Genomic DNA, 23,469 nt, shown 5'->3' on the forward strand with positions numbered 1-23,469 from the left:
TGTGTGTGTGTGTGTGTGTGTGTGTGTGTGCATGTGTTTGTGTGTGTGTGTGTGTGTGTGTGTGTGTGTGTGTGTGTGTGTGTGTGTGTGTGTGTGTGTGTGTGTGTGTGTGCATGTGTTTGTGTGTTTCATTCTAATGGCAACCTAATGATGCAATCCAGATAAGACTAATGTCTGACCAAACGGCTAGATAAATAACGACACAAATAAAAAATAATTGCTGCCTTGAAGGTATTGTGCAACAGTATGTGGGTGAGGGCAAAAGAGGATTGTTACTTTGCTGTTACAATGTAGTTTAACTTGATGTTTGCGCATACTGTAGGAGAGTGTATCAGTATGTACCCAGTGTGTCAGGAACGTGCTTGATTATACAAATTGGTTGAACATGGCTTTATATCCTCATTAAAGTGAAGAAAAGTAGCGTGTGAAGTTGTACTGCATGTGGAAAAGAGAAGGTCAGTATAAAAAGGACATGACATTAGCTGAGCTCTTATATATATAACTGTTGAGTAAAGTTGATTAATGCAAAATGATGCAACACGAGGAAGCAGTAGGCTGTCGACTACAAATAGGTGTGGGTGTGATATAGACGACAGAATACAGGTCAGATGAAATGTCATTAATTTTGAATTCAAGAACAAAATGTCAAACGTCTTCATTTGAGGCTAGTGAAGTTTGCTTACTAAGTCTCAGAAACAAAATGAAAATGACTTTCATTATGGGAATGTGGTCCTTGGACAGATGTTTCACTGCGAGCAAGATACAGTCATGAAACTTTACAGGTGTGTAGTTGAAATCAAATGAAGGCTTAGTTAAAAGATGGCTGTAGTCCGAGCAAGGGTACCAGAAGTAGGCTCAGGGTTAGGAAAGGGGCCGTTGCATCCTCACTTTATGCCCCTGGCCTCGATTTGGCTTCGTGGCTGGTGAGCTCCTGTCGCAGGATGGTCTCTAGACAACATTTGCAAATGTTTTTCAGGAAATAAATGTGTTCAACACATTTGATAGGTCTCAAGGAAAGACTCAATGTGTCCTTGTGAGAAACACGGAATGTGAACATCACTGTATTTACAAGTAAACTCCGCAGGATGCTTTTAATGACTAGCGGTCACTCCATTGTTGATAATTTTATTACATTTTGACACAAAAGGTCCTGGCAGACATAAGCCCTGGCAGAGAGTAAGTCGAGTGTCTGTAAACAGTTGAGGGACATCCAACATGTGAAAATGTCGTCATTGGTCAAACTGATGAGTCACACTGCCAGTTTCACAGACAGTGAGAGAAGGAGAGGGAGAGACGGAGTGAGACAGGCTTTTCTCAGCTTATAATGTCAAAGCACCCAGCTAAGCCCAGCAGCAGCCAGAATGATAAAGGGGATAGAGAATAGAAACAGGGACACTACTCCTTCTTTTGTTAAATAAAGATTTTTCTGAAAGGATAAGGAAAAAGCCAAAATAAGGCAGAATGACGGATGGAAGTAAAACAGGAAAATTAAGACATGAAAGAGTATTTACGAGCAAAAAAAATGAGCTATTGGTATGGTTTCGCTTTATTTCTCAGTATCAGGCATAAGAGACAAGGTCACACTAAACAGTGAGTGTTATGTGGACGAAAGACGCTGCTGAATTGAAGAGAGACAGATCAGAGGAAGAGGAGAGAAGCAACACTAGGCACAATGTGTTGGACAAGCCAGTAGGTCGGAAATATGAGTCTCCCAAGAGGCCGTCTTCACTTCTCCACTGTCCTGTCTACGCACACACACATGCACACGCACGCCTACAAACACACACAAACACACACATGCACGCATATATATATCGTATATGATGTATTGTGTGAGAGTGGAGAAGAACTTAAATACTATGTTTTCTTCTCATTATTTCCCTCATTTTTCTTTCTTATTTTGTTTCCAAAGACTTGTGGGAATAAGCATAGACTACGATAAGATAGGCATATTCTCTGACGTCAACCAGAGAAAGGGACACAAAAACTCTCTCTGTTTATTGATTTAATGATTGATTGGTCATGATGGGGACTGATAAACTTCCTCAGGAAAAGCAGTCATCCACCTCATTTACAAAGACTTGTGTTGATCTTATGTTCTGCAGCCAAGGGCACGGTAAGGTCTTGGATTACGCAATTCATACATCCCCTTTCCTGGAGTGCTGAGAAACTGCATGTACACTCATCCAAAACATAAACCCCTCCCCACGCACACATACATGCTAAAAACAAACGGGAACTTTAAGGAATCCTGACAGCAATCAGACAGACTTGAATGCTGGACCCAGTCCCAGAGCTAACAGGAAATCCTTTATAACCAGAGCTAACAGTTACCTAAACACTTCCCAGATACTGGAATAAAGCACTGGGACCACAGGGGTAAACACTTCACTGAGTATGTGGGAACGGCTGTCTGGGGTGTGGAGAGCTCCAAAATTAAATTCTTTACCTGACCAGGCTCAAGTATTTTATATGAAGTATGTTAGTTCTGTCAATCATAATGGTATTAATATCCAAAAATCTGACACCACTGCACTGGAGTAGTTACCTTTTTTAACATGATTAGATCAAGCCCCAGTCTAGGAGAGATTGTTAATACTAGTGTTGGGGCAATACGGGGTTTTCATAAATAATTCTGATTTGGAGTCATTTTGAGCTAAATCACTGATGCCAACATAGAAAAAAAGTTCATGACAGTGGCTAAAATATCCAGACCAACTTTCAGAAATAATGCTTTTTAAATTTGAGTGGGAATGCAGTCCGAAGGGCAGATGGTGATGATTTTGAAATTGCAATGGTGCTTTCCAGGGTTGACAGAGACTGAAGTGGGTTGATTTTGAAGGTGGGAAGAATTCATCAAGCTCTCTGAATTCTGTTAAAGTACTGCATAATCTCCACAGCCTTGTTGTTTAAAGTAACAAAGACATTTTCCCATCTCTCTTGAAGGATTGAAGTGGGGCACTAATCATGGAGTTTATGGTTTAAAAAAAGGAATCTGGCATTATGATAGTGTGGGTGATTGGGGGTCAGGAGAGAGGAATGGGACCTGGAAGAGCCTTATGATTGGAGAAAACCAAATCAACCAAATTCCCATTCTCCAGACATAAACCACAGAAGAGCACAAGGCCAAGTGTATATCCTTTGTAATGGCTGGGAAACTATTGTTTAAAATAAAAGACCCTCACAGGTGGAGAAACAGCCAGGTGAGACTGGAGAACAACTAATATAATTGAAGTGTATTACTGCAAGGCCAGCGCCTCAACCTGTCAATCTTGGCCGGTGGAAAAATAAAGATTCTGTCGGGGATGACTCAGCGAGAGTTGCACATTCATCAGGATTAATCCAAGACATTGTAAAAAAAAAATCAATATTGTTAGTCTTGATATAAAATCCTGGCAGATAAAATAGCAAAGCAATAAAGTTAAAATCCATTTTCCAGGTCCTTTCCTGTTTGGATGCAAACCACTGTTTTAAAAATGGGATGATGAAGTGCCCTAGGAGCTAAAATTTCAAAAAAAAAAAGAAGATAAGTGGTGCAAATAAAAAAGAAATGACACCATCAGCCATCTAGTTGTGTCTTAACGGAGTCTCTTATCCATACATTAGTGACTTTGTTGTTTTTATTGTAATCGATTTATGTTTGGGTAAAATGAATAAAGACTTATGACTACTTTCTATGGAGACAAAGCAATACTGCATAAAAACTGATCCAAGAGTTTACAATGAAGACTTATTGCTTTTAGGACAGCATAGTCCAAAAGTAGTGAAAAGATCCAATTATGCACGTCTTTGCTCCGTTCACAATAAACTTTAGTTTCTGAGTTTCTTCACTCTGATGATGGTAAAAACATTGAAAACATTTGTGCAATGTGTTCGATTTTGATAGACAATGTGCAAGAATCATAAGATAATCTGTCACATATTTAGAAAGAATATGCAGTTCTCAGTTATATTGTAAAACATTTGTTCAACGCAGCATATGTGGATGAAAATAAGGAATAACCTACACACTTCCAGGTACATTTGCACAAATATAGACTGTACATACATAGTCAAAATGCCACATACATTAACAAACATACACACGTACGACCAGGTGAGGCTCACTTACATAAAACATATGCACTGGGTAAATTTCCACTCTACACAGACAATCTTCAGTTGTCTTGCTGAGGGGAGGACAAACTGCTGGCCAGAGACAGAGGCTGTCACCTCACAACATCTGATGTGACACACACACACACACACACACACACACACACACACACACACACACACACACACACACACACACACACACACACACACACACACACACACACACACAATCATTCACAGTTGGAGGACTCCTCCTTGTGGTGGTGGATGGGATAAATCATGATTCTCCTTCAGAGGGAGGTCTGACATCTGCATCATTAATGGCAAATCTCTGTCACCCTGTGGGTGTCTTGATACCAAATCCAGATCAGTTTGACCCCCCGACAACCTCAACAACCTGTTTCTGTATATCTGGAAAATTGTTAGATCTACCTGAAACTATTTAACTACAAATATGTGAGAATACATAGAATATCTTCTCAGAGAAATAAAGTGTTTTCCTTACCTGCCATTGTGGCAGCTCACTGAATATTTCTATTATTTTTTTGTGCGTCATTTATGAAATCTATGAACTTGCTTTTATATAGTCAAAGTCAAAGTGCTTTGCAGTACACACAACAATTCCCCATTCACATACTCATTCATACACAGATGGCAGGGCTGCCATGCAAGGTGCTGCCTGCTCATCAAGATCTAATCTAATTCTCATTAGACACTTTAGAAATGTAAACACTGAGTCAGTGGTACTAGACAGTAGAAAGTAGTAGTTTGGCTTTCTGAAGTACGGTTATACTGTATGAAGTACTTTTCGATAGTCAGTGTATTACCTACAGTAGATGACGGTTAGTGCGCCGCCGCTTTGGAGAAGCAGACAAGAGCACCAACACGGAAGCCAAGCAATGTACTGCTTTGGATGGAGGCAGCGCTCTAAATGTATTTTAGCCATCTAAAAAAATCCATTTCAGTTTAAATGCATGCTTTATTCGGATTTTTTTGATGCTCTTAAAACATTTAACCTGTATTTGTGAATTTCATATATTCCTGTGTATTAGGTGGCCCTACAAAGTGACATGGCAATGATGAATGGATTTTATTTTTTCCAATTATACTGCTCACAGTTACCTGGGACAATTGACTTGACATTTCTCTTTCATTATTAGGGCCTTTTTTTGGTGGTCCCATGACAAGAGAGTTATTCTTAATGTAGCTTATTATCTTGTAATTATTTTTTTTCACAAGAGAAGAATATCTAAGGATGTCTGGAAACAAGGAGATACAACTTGAAACTAAATAAATAGTATAGTATTAAGAAGTCATTCCATATTAATCTTGTAAGACTGCCAAATGTTCTGGTCCTCTTTCTGTCTTGCAATCGCACATGTCCTCCTCTCCTGCTTGTACTTGCCTTCCTTTCGACAGTGATTTAACAGCTAAATGTACTACCCTTAGTGCCCTCAGGTCTGTGACATCTTCTAACTAGAAACTATAGAGGTAAAAAGGATGGCGACCAGAATACTGAGACAGTAAGGCAATTAAAAACTAAATAAATTGAACAACAGGCCTCCACCTTTTCTGTGCCCTCCACCTGCTCTTTGACTCTCACAGAGGGCTGGGATATTACTCTAATTCTTTTTAGCTGACTGTAGCTGTTACAGAGAGAATAAATCAAACCGGAAACTTTAATATTCTCCCCACAGAGGGCAGCGTCAGTGACTAATTACAGCTCAGCCACCCCAGATGGAGAGCCTTCTCTGTCAGAGCTGGTTGGAACGGGACCTGACAGTTCAAATCAATGGTGCAGCACGAGCAAGGCTGAGACCGACAAATTAAAGAGACATGTCTGTCACTGATTACATCTCTTATATCAAAGATGCAAGATGTTTGGACTTCTTATTACAGAAATGTAACACCTAAACACTTCCTAATGTGCCTACCTTTGACTGTTGATATAAAGCTGGGATGTATTCCAAAATCCCCAAAAAATAAATAGGCAGAAGTTCGACTACAAATGAGGATTCACTTTAAACTAACAAGGGCTTATCACTTGACTGACCATGTAGTGTTTTGCCATAGTTACAGACTCAGTTTTACCGAGATGTGGATTCAGATAAGTCCTTACAGATATTTGAATATGCTTCAACAGGTCACAATGGGGATTTGGTTCTGTGGTAGTTAGACAGAATGACCTCTGAGGCAAATACATGCTTATAAGACTCATGGAGATGTCAAACTCTAAACTCAAGATGCAGTGAATCACATATAAATATAAATCGATCTACAGTGATGCTTTTAAGAAGTGCTTTGGAAGTTAATATAGTAGTATTACAATAGTTAATATTCTGTATCCCAAGGGCAAGATTATTTTTTTCATTTTTCATTTATTTTCATTTTAGTATTTATTTATATAGTATGATATATGAATATCATTTAGCCTCTAAATCCATCACTTCAGTTTTGCTTTGATTGAACATAATGCAAATTGACTCCAGATTTTGGTGTAACAGAAGTTCTTTTGTGGTTTACTTTACAACTTGGGAAAACAAAGAAGAACGAGTGCCTCCTTCATCAGACAGAATGCAGACAGAACAAGTCAGGAACACAAACTAAAATGTTTGACCTACAACTCCCTGTTTCCTAAATGTGACTGGGCCCTCTTCATGTAGTTTCTAAAATATAGCTCCTCCCTTTTAAAACAATTGATGTGGGACACAATTAATAGCGCAAGAGGCAGGTGAATTTTACAAGGTCAAAACACAACACTGAATCAAAAGGACAACTCATCACATGTTGTAGAATTAAGGCTGCTGCACACATCACTTTGCACATGCATGTTTAAACAATGAAGCGTGAGTCAGTAAGTAAGCACATTCAGTCTTCTTGACTGACCAACTTATTTGTTTGGCAATAGAAATACTGGACAGACAGGCAAAATCAGCTCTCATGTATATATAAAATTATGTTTCTTTTCTATTTCTAGCGAGCCACCAAAGAGCATGCTTAAGTGGGGAGACAATGACATCAGTTGGACTATTTTAATTAACTGTGAGCCCATCACTACCTCCAAAATATTCCCAACAGTAACAGACGACCACTTATAGAGTAAATCTTTATACACATTCAGTAAGGCCTTTAGTTTGACCGTCTGGAATCCAACCAGGCCTTCATCGACTGGGCTTGACTAGAAGGCCGCAGAAACACACTCATGTATTCTATAAACTATAGCACAATCTCACACACGTGTGCATCCAAGGAAGAAGAACTTAACATGCAGTATAGGACCAACAAAGAAACAGAACAGGACGGAATTTTCCATCCAAAACACTTTTAGGTTCAGGGGCTCTGCCTGGGCCATAAACAGGTTGAGCCCAAGGTGGTTAGCCCCCAACGACAGTCTGCTTTAATAGGGGCTCGTGTTTGTCAACCAAAGAGAGGGGGGACCAGTGGAAAATTACCAGTCCCGCACTCGCTCACGCACACACACATGCACACACATACATGGTGACTAACCTGCAGCCACATATCTATCTCGCCTGTTGCTTACGTGACAGCTTGCGTTTTTAATGGGCGAGGGTGCGGGGGGCATGGTTGTGTTGTCAGGACGCGCCAGCCCGCAAGCTACGCAACCAATGACATTTCATGATGTGTGTTCACATCTATGCACATTTCCAAGAAAATACCTGTGACATGTCTAGTGGCTGTAAGAATCATTGGTAGCATGCAGTATGTGTGTGTGTCTGTGTGTGTGTGTGTGTGTGTTTGTGTGTGTGTGCGCGCGAGTGTGTGCACTCAGTAAAGGCTTTAAATATTGTAACATTAAGCAGTACATGTTTTATGTTTCTGTAGCTTAATAATGTGTGTGAGCTACTGATCGATTTTGCATGTAGAGATGAATGCCTAAATACATTTTTTCAAAGGTTCCCATCCATCTACATCTAAGGCCATATAGAGAATCTGCAGATAGGATTGGATGAAAATGCCAAAGATACTAATGCAGATGGTGTGGGTGTAGGCCGGAGCCTTCATGAGCTGTGAATTGTGAGTGTTAGCGCTCATTGTGGTCTTTATAGCACAGCAGTGCAATAATACATACATACTGGGCAGAACTTTGTTACAGTACCTGGGTTCCAAGGCAGCTCACCATCATGTGAGTGAGCAGTTTGGCAGCAAACATAGGGAAACGGGAGCACAGCACGTGGGATATAATGGCCAACGCAAAGCCTGAGGAGGGAGATGTGGAAGACGTGGAACTAACATTAATGTTAAATTAACAAATGATTCATATAAATCAGCAGTTGCTAACAACGTGGGAGGAATACATTAGAGAGGAAGCTAAAGAGAAAGGCAATTGGGCAGTGGGCTTCCAGAAAGAAAAAAACAGGAAAACAATATAAAAAAAGGGAAGACATAGGGACAGCGTGTATTGTACCTGAGATGCAGATAAACCCAGAGGCATAGAAGGCCTCGTTGTAGGATGCAAGAGTGGCAAACTCTGCGTAGGCCGTGTAGATAGACAAGTGGGAGCAGGCACATTCCACATAGCTCCCACTCTCTTTCACAACCCTGCAGTATTGACCATCCGATGACCAGCTAGAGGAGAGAGAAGAGGATGCAGGACGTAATGGGTACCATTAACGCAACAACTTTGTCTCATTAACGCAACTAACTGTGCAACCATATATATCCGTGTCTTACCCACTCTCTCTGGTCCCCCCCCCCCGGGTTCACTTCTGGACCCAGGGGTGTTGATGAAGCAGCACACATCAAGGCGTTACCCCACTCTGAGCCACGCTTCCCAGGCGGGTGTTATATCCATACAATCCCCAACCCGCTTCGCACCATTCATCCCCGACGATCGACTCACGTCCGTCAACCCCGACGATCGACACACGGCCTTCATCCCTGGTGATCGACTCTCATCATTCCCTTGACCCCTCTTTTCATCCCACCTAAACGCACCCTCACTCCACCTTCTTGCATTCCCCCGGCTATTAAACTTCTCCAATATCGTACAATGGTGTGGTCTTGTTAGTGAAATGAGCCGTCTGGACTTCTGTACAGTTGTGATGTCACAAGCCTTCTATATGTAGGTAGAAAGTGCAGCTACAGTGCCACAGTCATTTACCGACTGTAATGATGGTGCACAGACGCCGAGAGTGCAGATGTGGAAGACGCTCAGAGCATCAGAGCAGACTGGACTTTTAGAGACACAGTATGAGAAAAATGTGTTTTTTTAACATTGTTCAAGTAGAAACCCAAAATACAAGTATGAACTTGAAAATTATCATAATATGGTACCTTTAAGACAGTACTGTTATAACAGGGTATAACAAATCGCAGGTGAGGCAAATAACAAAGGCAAGGCAATGAGCCTGAGGTAACATTATGTTTGTGAGTATGTCCAATTTGCTCTTTGGTGTTCTGTCTTGTGTTTGTTATCAGCAGTCATATTTGACCTTTAAAAATGCAGTGTGACAACCACAACATTATAATCATGTTTGTGCTAACAGACAGGAATCGAGTGAGCAGTTTTGGAAAGGCAAAGAAGTCTTCTAACATTTTTTATTTTGACCTTCCATTCATAACATTTACCTTGCTTCTCTCTCCACCTTTCACTCTCTATCCATATCAGTTCTCTCATCTGTTTTCTTTTCCGGGATACATCGTCCAAGTAACTCTAACAGTAACAAAGTGTTCCAGCCAAGTCCCATTCCACGCCTTAGGAATGTCCTCAACAAACCGACTCTGAGTAGGAGGTTTCAGCTGTAGCAGACTGAATGTCCAGATATTAAACACAATGATGTGACTTCCCTCATGGCTACAGAGAGGCCTTACTGAGAGACTTAACTTGAGTTTTTGCCCTTCGTTTAGCACTCTAGTCTCACTCAATAAATGTGAGGATGACAGACAGAGGTGAGCATGGGGTCACAGCTTTACATGTTGGTAAATGTATGTACAATGGCAGACAGAGGCTATAAACAACTTAGTTGAGATAAATAACCATTAGCAAAAGAGGTCGCAGTAGGCATACATTAGAATAAACAACCTCAGTCACTGATATTAACAGGTAACACTGAAGCAATTGTGGTCCTGTCATCAAGAACAGAAACATTTTAAGTTAATTTAGAATGGCTGAGCATGTCTCTGAGCTGGTGCGTCTGCTGTGGATTACCTTGCAGTCGTCTGGTTCCAGAGAAGGCAGAGAGACCGGCCTGGTTTAACTTGCTGACCAGGGGTGTGGATACGATACACCACCTCATTGCCATCTTCTAGGGGTCGTGACCTTCTGTCATGGAGGCTGGCTGAGAATACCTAGATATAAACAGAAGAGGTTCAGCTGTTGAACTTACTAAAAATTGTATGGCTCAATTATGCTGGAGTAATACTGCCACCTGCTGTTTTATTCAGAACATACAATTTGAGGCAAAAATTGAGTCACACTATTTCAGTGCTTCCCCACCTTTCCATTGAGAGCAGTGTTTGTATCATTGGTGAGAAACCAGTGTTCAGTTCTAAACTCTGTCAGTTGAATCTGGCTGAGGTTTCCACAGTCAGCCGTCGAGACTGCTGGTACTGCCAGCAGGGTATCTGGCAGCTGGAAGAAGTCTGCATTACGACCCCTAAATTTGTGTCCATTGATCTGTGTGGGGTACCACTGGAAGGCAGAGATGGTCATATACGGGCATGTTTCTAGGATGGTACCCCTTCTGGAGAAATCACACAAAGAAAAAACATTTATAATACCAAGCATAGAAACGTTGCTAATAATATTTGAAAGTAAGTCTGTAAAATCCATCCAGGACTGCTCTGCTCTTTTTTTTAGGTGGGACACTCACATCTCACATTGACTTTGCGTGAGGAGGGAGAATGCAAATCGCTCGGTCACCCCAGCAAGGTGGCTGAGGCCTCGGGTGTCGACCCTGCTGGGATTGGCCAAGGCACACAGCAGGTTGTAAGTCAAGTTGCGGCTACTTTCCTGTAAAGGAGCCCTCTCTGCCTCTGCTAGCACCTGGCTCAGAGGAAACAGAGAGAAATAGAGAGAGAAATAGATAGGTTGGAGAAATTTAGCAACATTGTTTTGTGGAAGTTTGCTCTGCTCTTAGACTATCCCTCTGATAATCTGTAAAGTGAGATTTGCACTTGAGTGCTGTATTTATCTTTTTCCACCCACCCTGATTCTGCCATTTGGTTTAAGGCTCAGTGTAATGCAGATTTCAAAGTGAATTAATACCGTGTTTGCTACACTGTCTCTTTCCCATCTTTCTTTGTGCTACCACATGTCCTCATGCTGTGTAACTCATTTCTACTGTCTCTACTTTCTCTTCCACCCCCCACAAACTCCTTCATATGAAATTACAATGGTGTCTCCGCTTATCTGGGGGCTGAGAAAGCTCAATATGTAGAGTAACATCAGAGAAGCATAGTGATGGCAGCACTCATATAGAGTGACAACTGAGATCTTTTCAGATGACAAACTGATCCTCAGATCTGTCAGAGTAGTGAAGTGGGGGTAATGTATGCCCTAAGGCGTAGAACTGTCTGACACAGACTACCACACAGACTCACAAGCTTCAAATGGTGACACAATAAAACCATGCAGAAGCAAGTGTGGACAAAGTGATGAGGAGAGGAAATGGAAAATCCCTTGTGCTTTCAGGAAAAAATAAGCTTTTACAAAAAAATATAGTTTCATATCATGATATTGTGAAGGAGCAGATAGAACAGTTAAGTATTATATATTATAACACTGTTTTATCAGCTCCTCCAGCTTCAATGAGAAAGAATGAAAGTGGAACGTTTGGAATGACGTTTATGTATTAGTTTACAGGAACTGCTTTTGTCCTCTGTCTCAAACCCTCTTACCTTCCCCAGAGCTTCGAGCACGGCGACCATCTGCTCATGAGACAGAGGTGTAGAGACCTTATTAATCAGTCCTTGCAGCACCTGGTTCAATATAGTCGAGTCGAGAGGCTGATGTAATTGGTCCAGTAGTTGCCATACAGCTTCACTTGCTGCATTTGACACCAGAGTCACATTAGCCAGCCCAAACTGAGCGTGCACTCTGGCTCCCCCTGTAGCATTGTAAAGCTCCACCTGGAAGCGCTTCGGTGTGGGCAAGAATGAGGCGAGGTCAGGTGTGAGGTAAATGTCCAATGATGTGTTTTGCTGGCCCACGTGGAAGGTGATCCTACCCTCCTGTTTAGGAAAGTCCATCCCTGCCTTGGCAGGCCAGATTATAGAGGGACCCACTACCTCTTCTCTGAGGAGCTCCTAGAGGAAAAAAAAGAAATGTTTTGTGTTGGATGGAGTCATGTTAACCAGTATTGTTTGGCAAAATAAACCTCGAGCAGCAACACATGCAATACACCCACAACATGTAAAAACAATGAAGTCAACAGAAAGAACTGTACTACTCTTGGAGATTAAAAGCATGGTTTTCATTTGGTTAACATGTGGTATGCATTCCAGTGGCAGCACATGTAGATGAACAAAGTTGACCACGTTGTGAGAGCATAATGTTAAGCAAATGAGAACTGGCCTTTTACTATGCCTAACCTTTTGTCTCACAATATGCTTTAGATCTGAGAGATGCAAGCAGATGACCTGACCATGTGAGAGTGCTAGTGAATACTCTATGCCCTTGAACTGAATGTAGATATCTCTAACCATGATATGTCGCAAAATAGGAGGGCGGCAATGAGATATGAGAGTTGAGGATAGGAGGAAACATTTCTCATCATCATCGTCAACATCAAATAAACCTTGCCCTTTTAAATATATCCATATGAACAGTATAACTGGTTAAAAAGGAGACCACAATCATAAGAAAATAAAAATAACTACTAAATGCAGGAGTTATTTTCAAACTATTATTATTATTTCAAAATACATATATAATATATCATTATATATACATTAATATATCATTTTTATATCATGCAAAGTTGGTACTTTTGTTGTATGTCTAGCATTTTAGCATAACAATAGTAATTCATTTATGACTCGATTTTTCTCTTAACTGCTTTGAAGAAGTGTCACAATTGAAATTAAGTACACATAAAAAGCTCCCCATCATGCAATCATTTTCAAAGACTCTTAGGACATTGCATAGTACACCCCAATCCGAGTGCTCATTTGCAGAACATAGAGCATGACATAATCAAAATCACGTTTATATATATAATATATAATATATAACTAGCCTAAATAATGACAGTGTTATGAAAAAAGATAAATTAGATGAGTATACTCTCTGATTTCTGTCTGCTGAAACGAGCCAAATCAGGTCAACAAAACCAGGTCAGACAGAAACAGATAAACATTGTTAAGGTACTGCAATGACTGGGGAGCAATCTCATTCCCGCTAGTAAATGGTCAAAATCACATTGGCCTAGATTGAAACGAAGACCTCTTTCTGCACAGAATGACACCTGTGAAGTGAAGGAAATTGGTTTATTTAAATTACAGTACATCATTACTTGAATAACCTATGTGTGTTCATTTTAATCATATGAGTAACTAGGCTTGTTGGTGAAAGAAACTTCAGAGAGTCTTTGTATCACAGGATGTGTGAGGGAAATTCATGTTAACTTATTTTTGACCAAAATACAAGACCGGCTATTATAAAAGAGACTAGCCTTCCTTATCTTCCTGTGTGATAGCGATGAATCTTCCCTTAAAGTCACAATCTAAACAATTTTTATTTAAATCTTTTATATTACCATCTATTGCCAAAAGAGGTAACACAGTGGGGACTGAGCCTGTATCCGACTGATGAAAGCAATTGCATTTGCAGCATTACAAACTGGCTATCTGTGGCGACATTCCCTGGAAAAATTGCATGTGGTGTTACACCTTTAATTACCACTTATCGCCATGGAACAAAGAGAACAAAACAGAGATTCAAGATTGTAACTTTAACTAAGATGATGTGTGTGTGTAAGAGTCTATTTTTTTAAGTGCAGCTGGTGGGAAGACAGAAGTTAAGATGTGACCCTGGGTGAAATGATGGGAAAAACTGTTGTTGGCTAACAGTTAGGGTGTGTTATAAAATGAGTGGTAAAAAAAAATTATGTCGGAGGAAATATTGTCTGTCTGCATTCTGAATTGACAACCTTCGGATTTAGAGATTTGTATTTAATACCCTTTGTAATGACAAATCTATAGTAGTGGTTATTTATTTTAAGTTGAAGAAGACTGAACAGAAAGAAGAAATCCACGACAGGAAAAACTCAAGTCAAACAATAACAAATGTAATTTTGCACAGCGCAGATTTGTCTGCATTAAAACACATGTTTGTTACTTACCAATGTTCGATATTGTACAGACGTGACTGAAGCTGTGCTAGCTTGTCTGTAGACTTGGAGACTGATCCTCCTGGTCGTCAGGGTGGCGATTGGCAGTCTGTGACCCACGGCAAAGTACATAATGCCTTGTGGATCGTCACTCTCTGCCAAGGTGATGTTGGCAAAGCGGATGGTCTCATTAATGGTAGCTCCAGCACCCACCTGATAAATTTCCACCAAGAACCACGCCTGCTGCTCTGGCTCCTACGGCAACACGGATGAATGATTGTTAGTTGTTCTTATGAATACACAGATAAAGGCAATCCTTATTCCATCATATTTGTAATCTATCCTTGGATTGGGCAGATTTCAAGGTCATCAAGATACCAGCTACTTTAACCAGGGGCCTCTGCCTCTTTCTCACCTCATCATCCTGGACCTCCACAGCGAAAGCACAGAATATCTTTCCTCTCCTACACAGCACACTTCCTGAGGTCTGCACCAGTTGTCTGGTTAGGTCGACTTCATTGCTGACAAGAGTTAGAGCTGCCTTACTGAGGGTAACTCTCCAGAAGACCTGCAAATCCTCAAAGGCTCTGGAAAGAGGGAGAAAGAGTAACATAACTAACTACAAACAAAAAACCATTTTGCCGAAAAGTTTTTTTATTTATCACATTTGAACCAAAAGGTTAAAAAATAGCATTTTATTACCTGTTTTCCTGTCTCTGCAGATAGAGGAGGGTAGTTCTGTTCTCTGAATCCTCATCCAGAACTTGGCCCATCAGAGAATTAAGACTAAACCCTACAATGCCGTTATGGAAGTCACTCCCTGGTGTGTATAGAGGGAAAGACAAAGAGAAACAGAGAAAAGCAGATGGAGATTACAAATGCATTTCCTCATAACCTCACAATTACATGGTAATTTATTTTGTTATCAATTCTACATTCAGAATAATCAAATAATTTGCCCACTGCAGTGATTATGTGAGAAGTGAGGACCAAAATAGCAGCTGGAGACTAATGTAGCAACCTAAATCATCACTCATTGAGATAACAATCAAAAACTGTGGGTCCGTTTAATTAGACCCATAAGACACATTTTGGGCTTAATCTGTTACTATAAACAGGAGAAGTGAAAGTGAAATTAATACACACTGAGGGTGAAACAGTGTTTAATAGTACTTTTGTTTTTATCTTCAATCTATAGCGGACTCAAACAAAGATCTCCTTTTCATCATTTTACCAAGGATAGTGATCATGGAATAAGCTCCAAAGCCCTGGTATGGACTGTCTGTGATTTGTGCTCCTCCCTCTGGATCACTGAGGTAAATGAAGAATACTTCCTGTCCCTCAGGCTCTGAGTCATCCAGTATGAGGAGGATAACCTCTGTCTCATTCTGACCGGCCTGAAGGGACACTATGGTGGACTCCAAGCGAAAGTCCTGTTCCTCCTTTGCAAGGGTCCCAACAGGGTCCAGAGTGAAGGGAAGAGGCGTTGTACTTCCATCTGGATAAAAGTGCACAACAACACAACTTCATGCAAAACTGTAAAAAGATATATGGCAATGGAGCAATAAAGCAGTGCTACAAAACAAAAACACACCTCCATATGCTTGGACCCGAACCCTCACAGCCCCAGCCACACTGTCGGACCTGCGCACCCTCAAAACAACCCGCCGCTCCTGCTGGGTCTCCTCATCTCTGTCCTCCGGTATCTGGACAAGTCCTGGTCCAATACTCAGCACTCCCCCAGTCACATCACTAGCTAGGATGGTGACAGTGGCCACACTGTGCTGAGGGTTGAGGCGAGGAGAGGTATCTACCCAAGCTGAGTCTTGAGTAAGCACTTGAACATCTGTAAGGTTAACGTGAAAGTACTCATCGGCCTCAGAAAGGGAGTCGTCAAGTATTGAAAGGTGGAAGGAAGCGTTAGTTTGGCGAGGTGAGTCAAAGACCAAACGGCCGTCGGGCACTGCGATAAAATCCTCTCCTGCTGCTGCGCTGCCTGATACTGTTGTATAGGACAGGTGTGTGCTATTGCTACGAGAACCATAGAGTCTCTGGACATAAAGAGTGATAGTCTGGATGTCCTCTGCAATGACCAGTTGGCGGGAATCAGGGGCAAACTGGTAGATTCCCAATGGCTCCACTTCTGCCACAGTAAATCCTGACCTGTGCAGGGAGAAATCAGTATGAGGCTACATTTGACATCAAATATGTGGATTGTAGTCATGACTTAAATGGTAATGTTAGGAAATGGTTTCCTAGGGTGTTATACAGTACAGTAAAAATGTGAGGATAATGAATAAAGATGATTCATAGAAATAAATGCCACCTTAATGATATGCTCCTTCTAAGCAAAGCAGATTTCTCCGTTACCATGTATTTAAAACTCGAGAGCACTCTTAAACCATTACCTGAGCTTTACAGAACTGGCTGCAGAAGTGCTTGAGGTAGCAGCAGCAAGGTGTATAGCATAGGAAGCTGAGTCAGATGCATCAGCAACAGCTGTCAGAGATATGGCTTTAGTCCTCTCCCCATGGGCCAGGGTCAGTGAGCCTGAATATGAGGAAAGGAGCACATTAATCTTGCATAGCCAGACCATACTACACTCTGACTTGTCCTTGTTTCTTTAAACCAATCACAATCGTTTTGGGTCACTCTAAGGGTGCCCTTGCAAAATAGATAGCGGAGATAGCCAAGGGGCCTGACATCTGGCGCCCTCTCACACACTTTATCCCAGCAGTGTACATGAGGTGAGCCAGACTAGAAGCATATTACCAACATTAAGAATGCAGGCTGTGATTAGTCCATGAGAGTGTTTGGTATTAGCCTGAAAACCAGATTGCAAGTGTTTGGTCTACAGAAGAAATAAGTTTATTGTTCAAGTATATTTTATCCTATCAGAGGTGAAGGCTCAGATTGGCTCAGTAATACAGAAAGGAAATTGATTGTTCAATATTATTTTACTTAAAATCATTTGAGAAAAATAATGTAAGTGCTTTGAGAGTGTGTGTGTGTGTTCTACACTGATATAATTCACTTTTTCTGGTATCATTTCCTCTCCTGATGTTTTACCTGAGCTTGGGATGATAGCTCCCTGTCTGAGGTCGGGCAGGTCCTGTCCTGAAGGATACCCAGCTTTCCACTGCACACTGATGTCCCCAAACAGCCCCGTTCTTGTCACCTTTGCTTCACATGTCCCTGTTTCTATACTTGAAACCTGCAGAGCCAGGGACGCAAAGCCAATCTGCACAACATATGTGAGAGAAGACAGTTAATAATGCTGTTATTGTGTTGCCTCCTTACATGTCAGCATCACATGATATTCCTTTCCTCATAGAGAAAGTTAACTGTCATAAAGTGTTTTTTTTGTAGTGCACACAAGGTTTGCCATGTAGATTTCATTGTAAACAGCAAGATAAATGAGTTAGCTCTATTGTGTTAGACCTTTCATATGTCTTGCATCCTGAGAGCCCTGTAGAGGGGGCAATCGAAAAAAATTTCCCCCCTTACAGATACATTAATAAACAAGCACAAATCACCTCTGAGCTGGCAGCTTCTTCGGGCACAGCCACCGTAGCAACGCTGACCTCAAGAAAGAGGCGAGGTGGAGGGCCCAGTATAGGACTGAGTAGTCTGACATCAGTTAGCTCTGCTGAGAAGCTCTCACCAACTGACAAAAACACCTTCAGAGAGAAACGCAGGAAAACAACTGTTAAACTGATATTCAAAGACTTTTGAAGTCTATATTAGCTGAATGCATGTCCCTGCACAAGCATGCTCATCCTTACCTGATTGCTGATGGGCAGAGTGATGATACTGAAAGTCTGTCCCTCTGTCAAAAACAGCCTTCCTTCAGCTTGTCCTCCCAGTATCTCCTCGATGTCCATCACTTCATCTATCCCCCCACTGATCCTATAGCCCACGCTAGCATTACCAAACAGCCCAGCAAGCCGTGTCACATTCATAACCAGAGCTCTGGTGTCTTCAGACTCTGACCTCAAGACTATTATGGACTGTTTCTCTGGGTCCAGGGAAAAGACACCATGTGGCTCATCATTAGCACGCACTCTAAGTTTGAGAGAGAGGAAGATTTCAAGTTTATTCACTTTTGGTCTTCTTTAACCTGGAAGTCAATATATTATTGAGTTTAACAGAATTATTAAGACAAACCTGATGTGCGTCCTGATGTTGTTTGGGTTGGCATCCAGAGTAGCACCACCCTCCACAGTCATGAGCTGGACAGTGTAGAGCTCCTCAAGCTCTGGCACTGTATCAGGCATCAGGCTCAGGACAATTTCCCCTTCTCTTTGGCCTTCCAGGATTACCACTGAGCCAGCTAAGGCTAGGAAGTCACCTGTTATATCTGAGTCACTCTGTATCTGCCAATGCACCTTAAATGTGAGAGAAAAAAAAAAGGTTGTGTATACACTTTAACAATGGCCACAAATAATCAGCAAGTTTAAGCACTGATACTGACTACGATTGCCCTGATTGCCCTTACCCTGATGTTACCCATGACACCCTCCCTGCGTGTAATAAACAGGGAAATGTTGAATGGGCCTTCTGCCTCTGTGGATTCATTGTAGACGTGTTCTCGAAGAGCATCCTCCGTAAACCGCACTATACCATTTGGGTCACCAAACTTTTCTATCTGTAAGATAAAAACACATTAGGAGGCAATAGGGGTATGAGGCTCATATCCCAACAATTTTAACTGATTTATGATGGTGAAATCAACCTTCTTGGTATTATACAACAAAGTACCTTCAGTGTTATGGAACCAGCCTGAGGATCAACATCCACCTCTCCAGACAAAATGTTGAGCTCTATTACAAATATCTCTTCAACCTCCACTTCTCCATGGGGGAGAATACGCAGCTCTATGGCACGTGTACCTTCCTCTCCATCTCTGAAGAAGAAGGACCCGTTCACAGGCTCTCTAATGTCTGTATTGAATGGAGGAAGGATCTCTCTGCTGTTAGGGCCACGGATGATCCAAGCAACCTGTCAAAAGATAAAAACCAGTTTGAATTAGTCGATGTCTTATCTGAAAGCAACTAGAGAGAACTGAAGTGATGTAAGCAGAATATATTGTTCCTCATACCGTTGCATTGCCCACTAGGCCTCCTGCTCTCTCCAAAATTAGACTGAGTTTGAGAGTGGAGTTGGGATTGACCACAGTGATAAGGCTCCCGTTGAGGAATCGGACCACTCCACTTGGAGAGTCACTCTTTGCGATGGTTACCCTGGCGACTTGTTGAGAGCCTAGAACTGCTCCCCCTGTAGCTCCAACCAGCAGGACCTCAAATATCTCTGCATATTCACTGGGAGAGATCATTTCAGTGTTTTGTTGGAAATAATGTTTTCACTAATTATGGTCTTGAATTTTTTTTTTTTTAAGGTCCCATAGAGTGCTTTTTTCTCTACATTTTAACATGTGGTTAATGTATTTCCAAGTTAAGATACAGTGATGGAGTTATCACAGAAAACCGGTGTGTGTGTGTGTGTGTGTGTGTGTGTGTGCGTGCGTGCGTGCGTGCGTGCGTGCGTGCATGCATGCGTGTGTGTGCGCGTGTGTGTGTGTGCTAAATCTAAATATTTTAGGGATAAAGCTAGACATTTATTTATTTAATTCCTTCTCTCACCTGTCCAGGTCATCTATGATAGTGACATTTATGTAGCTGGTATTCTGGCCATGGACAAACATCACAATGTTATTATTGAGGATGTAGTCGAAGTCAGGGGTTGCACTCAGGCCTCTAGAAACGAACTGAGCTGAGACCAGTCCATATGAGCCCATGCTCCTCACCACCGGGATCAACACAGTGCCAACATCCTCTTCAACTGTAAGGAAGAAAGACAGAAGAAACACACATTTTACATAGTAAATCATCTTTAAATATCATCTCTGTATCAAATGGTGTCAAAGTGCAATTGTGTGACAGACTTATTTGTGCCTGAACATTCGACAAATTTGCTTTTGTTTCGATTCTTACCTGTAATGTTTACATAATCCTGCCTGAACTCCAGGATACCCTCAGCATTATCATTCTTGAGTATGACCACAACAAGAGAGGAGATGTTGCCTACAGCTGGAGGCTGGTCCAGCTGAAGACCCGACTCCCTCATTGAGTAGTCCACAGCACTGACCACCAGAGGGAGACACAGAGTAAAAAGTCACTGACATGAAGTCTTCTCCAGTCACATCAACACCAAATAAAGGCTCTGCAATGCCTATTTTATGAATGACTATGACCCTCAAGCCTCATTTGCAGCATCCATTTTGATCAATAACTCACCACGTGTTGAAGCTATTCTTAACATTCCAACTTATCAAGTTACTTTACCTGGCATTGACAAGCTCCACTTCAGTGATATTGAGAAAGAACATCTCTGAATCCTCTGGAAGACTGTCATCCTGGATATGCAGTGTGACTTGCTGTGTGGTCTGGCCTGGGGCAAAGAGTAGTCGTCCTGAAGTTGGAGAGAAGTCCACTCCACTGACTGCTGTATTGCCTGAGGTCTGATAGGTCACCCACACGCTGCCCAGACTGCCTAAGGAGCGACTGACTGTCACATTCACCTGCAGCAAAGACATTAAATGATATAGCTGTGGCTTGGTTATGTAACACAACCTCATTTGTTAATGAGCCTAGTACACCATATAGATGCTCTATATATTTATCAGTCTCATGTTATTAACCTCACCATTCCCTCCTCCTCAGGCGTTCTGATCTGATGCTGGGTGAAGGAGAACAGGCCATAGGGGTTGTCGCTGGCTGCCATAATAATCTTGGCATACTTGGCTATGGAACTGATTTCCAGTCCAGAGGTGGCGGAGGTCAGAGTAAGCTGGTACTCACGACGCTCTTCAGGGAATTCATCATCCAGGGCCTGCCATCATGATAGATATGACAGGGACATTTTTATGGATGGCCCATAGAAAGACACTGCTCAGTGTATTGATGCAGACACTATCTGGATTTTCTTTGAACTCTACAATCAATTACAGCCTTTTTTATTATTGCTAGTTCAGTACCTTCAGAATAATGGTGGCTACAGACTGTCTGTCTCTCATAGTCACAGTGCCAGAGATGGCTTCAAACTCAGAGACCATAGCTGGAGTGATATTCCAGTGCACCTGGACCTCTCCAAACACCCCTGGCCCTCGCACAAGGCTGGGGAATACACACAAATATACACAGGGATTTTCACATTACATTCTTGATTCTTGATTACATTCTTGATTCATAAGTGGAGGCAGTTAAATTTAACCCTTTCTCTTATTTGTCTTCCCAGGTTAGTGATACAGTTTGATGTTTATCTCACCTGACCACTGCACTACCATTATAAACTCCCTGAGGTTCTCCAATTACGATGTTCATGGAAGACTCTTCTATCCCAATAATCCCCAGGGCAGCCTTGTCTGCTCTGATACTGATGGTGGCCATGCCTAGAGGAGAACATTTAGAGACAAGGGTAGTGAAGTCAGACGAAAAAAAATGGATGAGATTATTGCATCAGTGAAAGACAATCCTGAAAATACTGTACATGTCTTCAGCCAACTTATGCAATGGCAGAATTAGATTTTTTCATCAATACTGACCATTTAAGGGGTCAATGACAGCTCCACTCTCAGCAGGAAACAGCTGGACAGTAAAATGCTCATCTCCTTCTAGTGCAGTATCAGCGAGGGCTCTAATCACTAAAGTCTTCATAGACTCAGACTGGAAAGTTTGAAAAGAATAGCAGATATCATGAAGCAACATATTGCTCAACACATTAAGAAGAAAGATGGAGTACAGTATTGCTTAATATTATTATTACAGCATGTAATGGGACAGTGACACCACCCCTTTATACTGTACCTCAGTGAAGACAAGAGTTCCATTGAAGGGTGAGAGGTCATCTGTGGCCTGGTCCTCCAGCTGCCACAACAAAGTCACCGCCCCCTCGCCTCCCGCACTACGCAGCACTGATAATGTTGCCACAGCAGCGGGATCATCCGCAAACTCTGGCTCACTAACAGTAACCTATGAGGGGATTGAGTAAGATGATGATTTGTGATATTGAAAATGTAAAATCATTGAATCAATGAATGAAAATGTAATCTTTTCTGTAGAATATAGATTGTCGCTGGGGATGAATAAAGGTGTATCTTAGAGGGATGGGCAAGAGTAGTTAATTCCATCTCCTGCAGCAAATTGATGCACAAAAATACAGCCTAATGTTTATTCTCAATCAAAACAGTCAAAGTTACCCTTTAAGGATTTTTTTTTTCACAACCACAACTTCAAAACATAGTTTCCTTACAAAAATGTTTAATCTGCATCGCATTCTGTTAATGATCAGTCCTGCTGTGGAGAACAGGTGCTCCGCTGGCACAGAGGTGGCAGGTATCAGCATGGATTTCCACCAATCCAGTGGGTTTTGCTGAGGTCTTGCTGAGGCATGGCTCACTGAAAGAAGCTTCTAGCTCGTAGACATCCATATTTTAAAGCTAGTCCTCCCTAAAGAGGGTTTCCAGTGCCTCGATGTTGCGGCCCTAAACGTCACTGCTTTACCCCTCCATGTCGTCTGGGCCTTGCACAATAACCCAAAAATCGAAGGTGCTTGTGTCTCGGGTCAAGCACAAGGGCAAGAGGGGTTGCACGCGCACACACACACGCGCACAGACACACGCGCACAGAAACAAATCTTGAGTGCCTACTCAAGGAATCGATCACTCATGCACAACCTTCGTATCTTATCTTATTTCAGATGGTGTTTAGTTTGCAAGTAAGGTAAGATTTTTTGAAGTCCTGGTGGACCACAAATTTGTTGATGGAGAAAGTTCCCTACTATAAGTAATTTAGACTGACCTCCAGTTCCTGAAATCCAAATCGTCCGAGAGGTGAGTCATTAGGTGGTATGCTGACAGTTATAGAGGTCGCTTCTCCTAGTCGAGCACCACCAATCACACGTAGTAAATTTACTCTGAAGGTCTCCGAAGTCTCCACCTCTTCGTCATCCAAGATGGTGATGGCAATCATGGCTTCTCTCTAAAAAATAATAATGGGGAAATACAAACTAAGACCCTGGA

General features: G+C 41.8%; 1 protein-coding gene across 1 annotated transcript in view; it reads right to left on the reverse strand.

Annotated features, from left to right (window-relative positions):
- adgrv1 (adhesion G protein-coupled receptor V1) overlaps positions 1 to 23,469 on the reverse strand; it is a gene marked incomplete at its 5' end in the record, with an annotated part of 103,223 nt that overhangs the window by 43,641 nt on the left and 36,113 nt on the right. Inside the window, 28 exons of the mRNA XM_083911993.1 lie at positions 8,216 to 8,316; positions 8,525 to 8,685; positions 10,268 to 10,407; positions 10,556 to 10,802; positions 10,932 to 11,104; positions 11,959 to 12,366; positions 14,403 to 14,645; positions 14,806 to 14,977; positions 15,093 to 15,210; positions 15,625 to 15,888; positions 15,985 to 16,553; positions 16,799 to 16,940; positions 17,460 to 17,631; positions 17,927 to 18,070; positions 18,176 to 18,455; positions 18,558 to 18,778; positions 18,889 to 19,038; positions 19,152 to 19,391; positions 19,492 to 19,711; positions 20,033 to 20,231; positions 20,384 to 20,532; positions 20,735 to 20,970; positions 21,096 to 21,281; positions 21,427 to 21,565; positions 21,717 to 21,840; positions 21,994 to 22,114; positions 22,256 to 22,420; positions 23,249 to 23,428. Coding sequence (XP_083768119.1) covers positions 8,216 to 8,316; positions 8,525 to 8,685; positions 10,268 to 10,407; positions 10,556 to 10,802; positions 10,932 to 11,104; positions 11,959 to 12,366; positions 14,403 to 14,645; positions 14,806 to 14,977; positions 15,093 to 15,210; positions 15,625 to 15,888; positions 15,985 to 16,553; positions 16,799 to 16,940; positions 17,460 to 17,631; positions 17,927 to 18,070; positions 18,176 to 18,455; positions 18,558 to 18,778; positions 18,889 to 19,038; positions 19,152 to 19,391; positions 19,492 to 19,711; positions 20,033 to 20,231; positions 20,384 to 20,532; positions 20,735 to 20,970; positions 21,096 to 21,281; positions 21,427 to 21,565; positions 21,717 to 21,840; positions 21,994 to 22,114; positions 22,256 to 22,420; positions 23,249 to 23,428 — 5,664 coding nt within the window. The remainder of the gene's footprint in view (positions 1 to 8,215; positions 8,317 to 8,524; positions 8,686 to 10,267; positions 10,408 to 10,555; positions 10,803 to 10,931; positions 11,105 to 11,958; positions 12,367 to 14,402; positions 14,646 to 14,805; positions 14,978 to 15,092; positions 15,211 to 15,624; positions 15,889 to 15,984; positions 16,554 to 16,798; positions 16,941 to 17,459; positions 17,632 to 17,926; positions 18,071 to 18,175; positions 18,456 to 18,557; positions 18,779 to 18,888; positions 19,039 to 19,151; positions 19,392 to 19,491; positions 19,712 to 20,032; positions 20,232 to 20,383; positions 20,533 to 20,734; positions 20,971 to 21,095; positions 21,282 to 21,426; positions 21,566 to 21,716; positions 21,841 to 21,993; positions 22,115 to 22,255; positions 22,421 to 23,248; positions 23,429 to 23,469) is intronic.

The sequence above is a fragment of the Echiichthys vipera genome, assembly GCF_963691815.1.
Source record: "Echiichthys vipera genome assembly, chromosome: 4".
NCBI lineage: Eukaryota > Metazoa > Chordata > Actinopteri > Perciformes > Trachinidae > Echiichthys > Echiichthys vipera.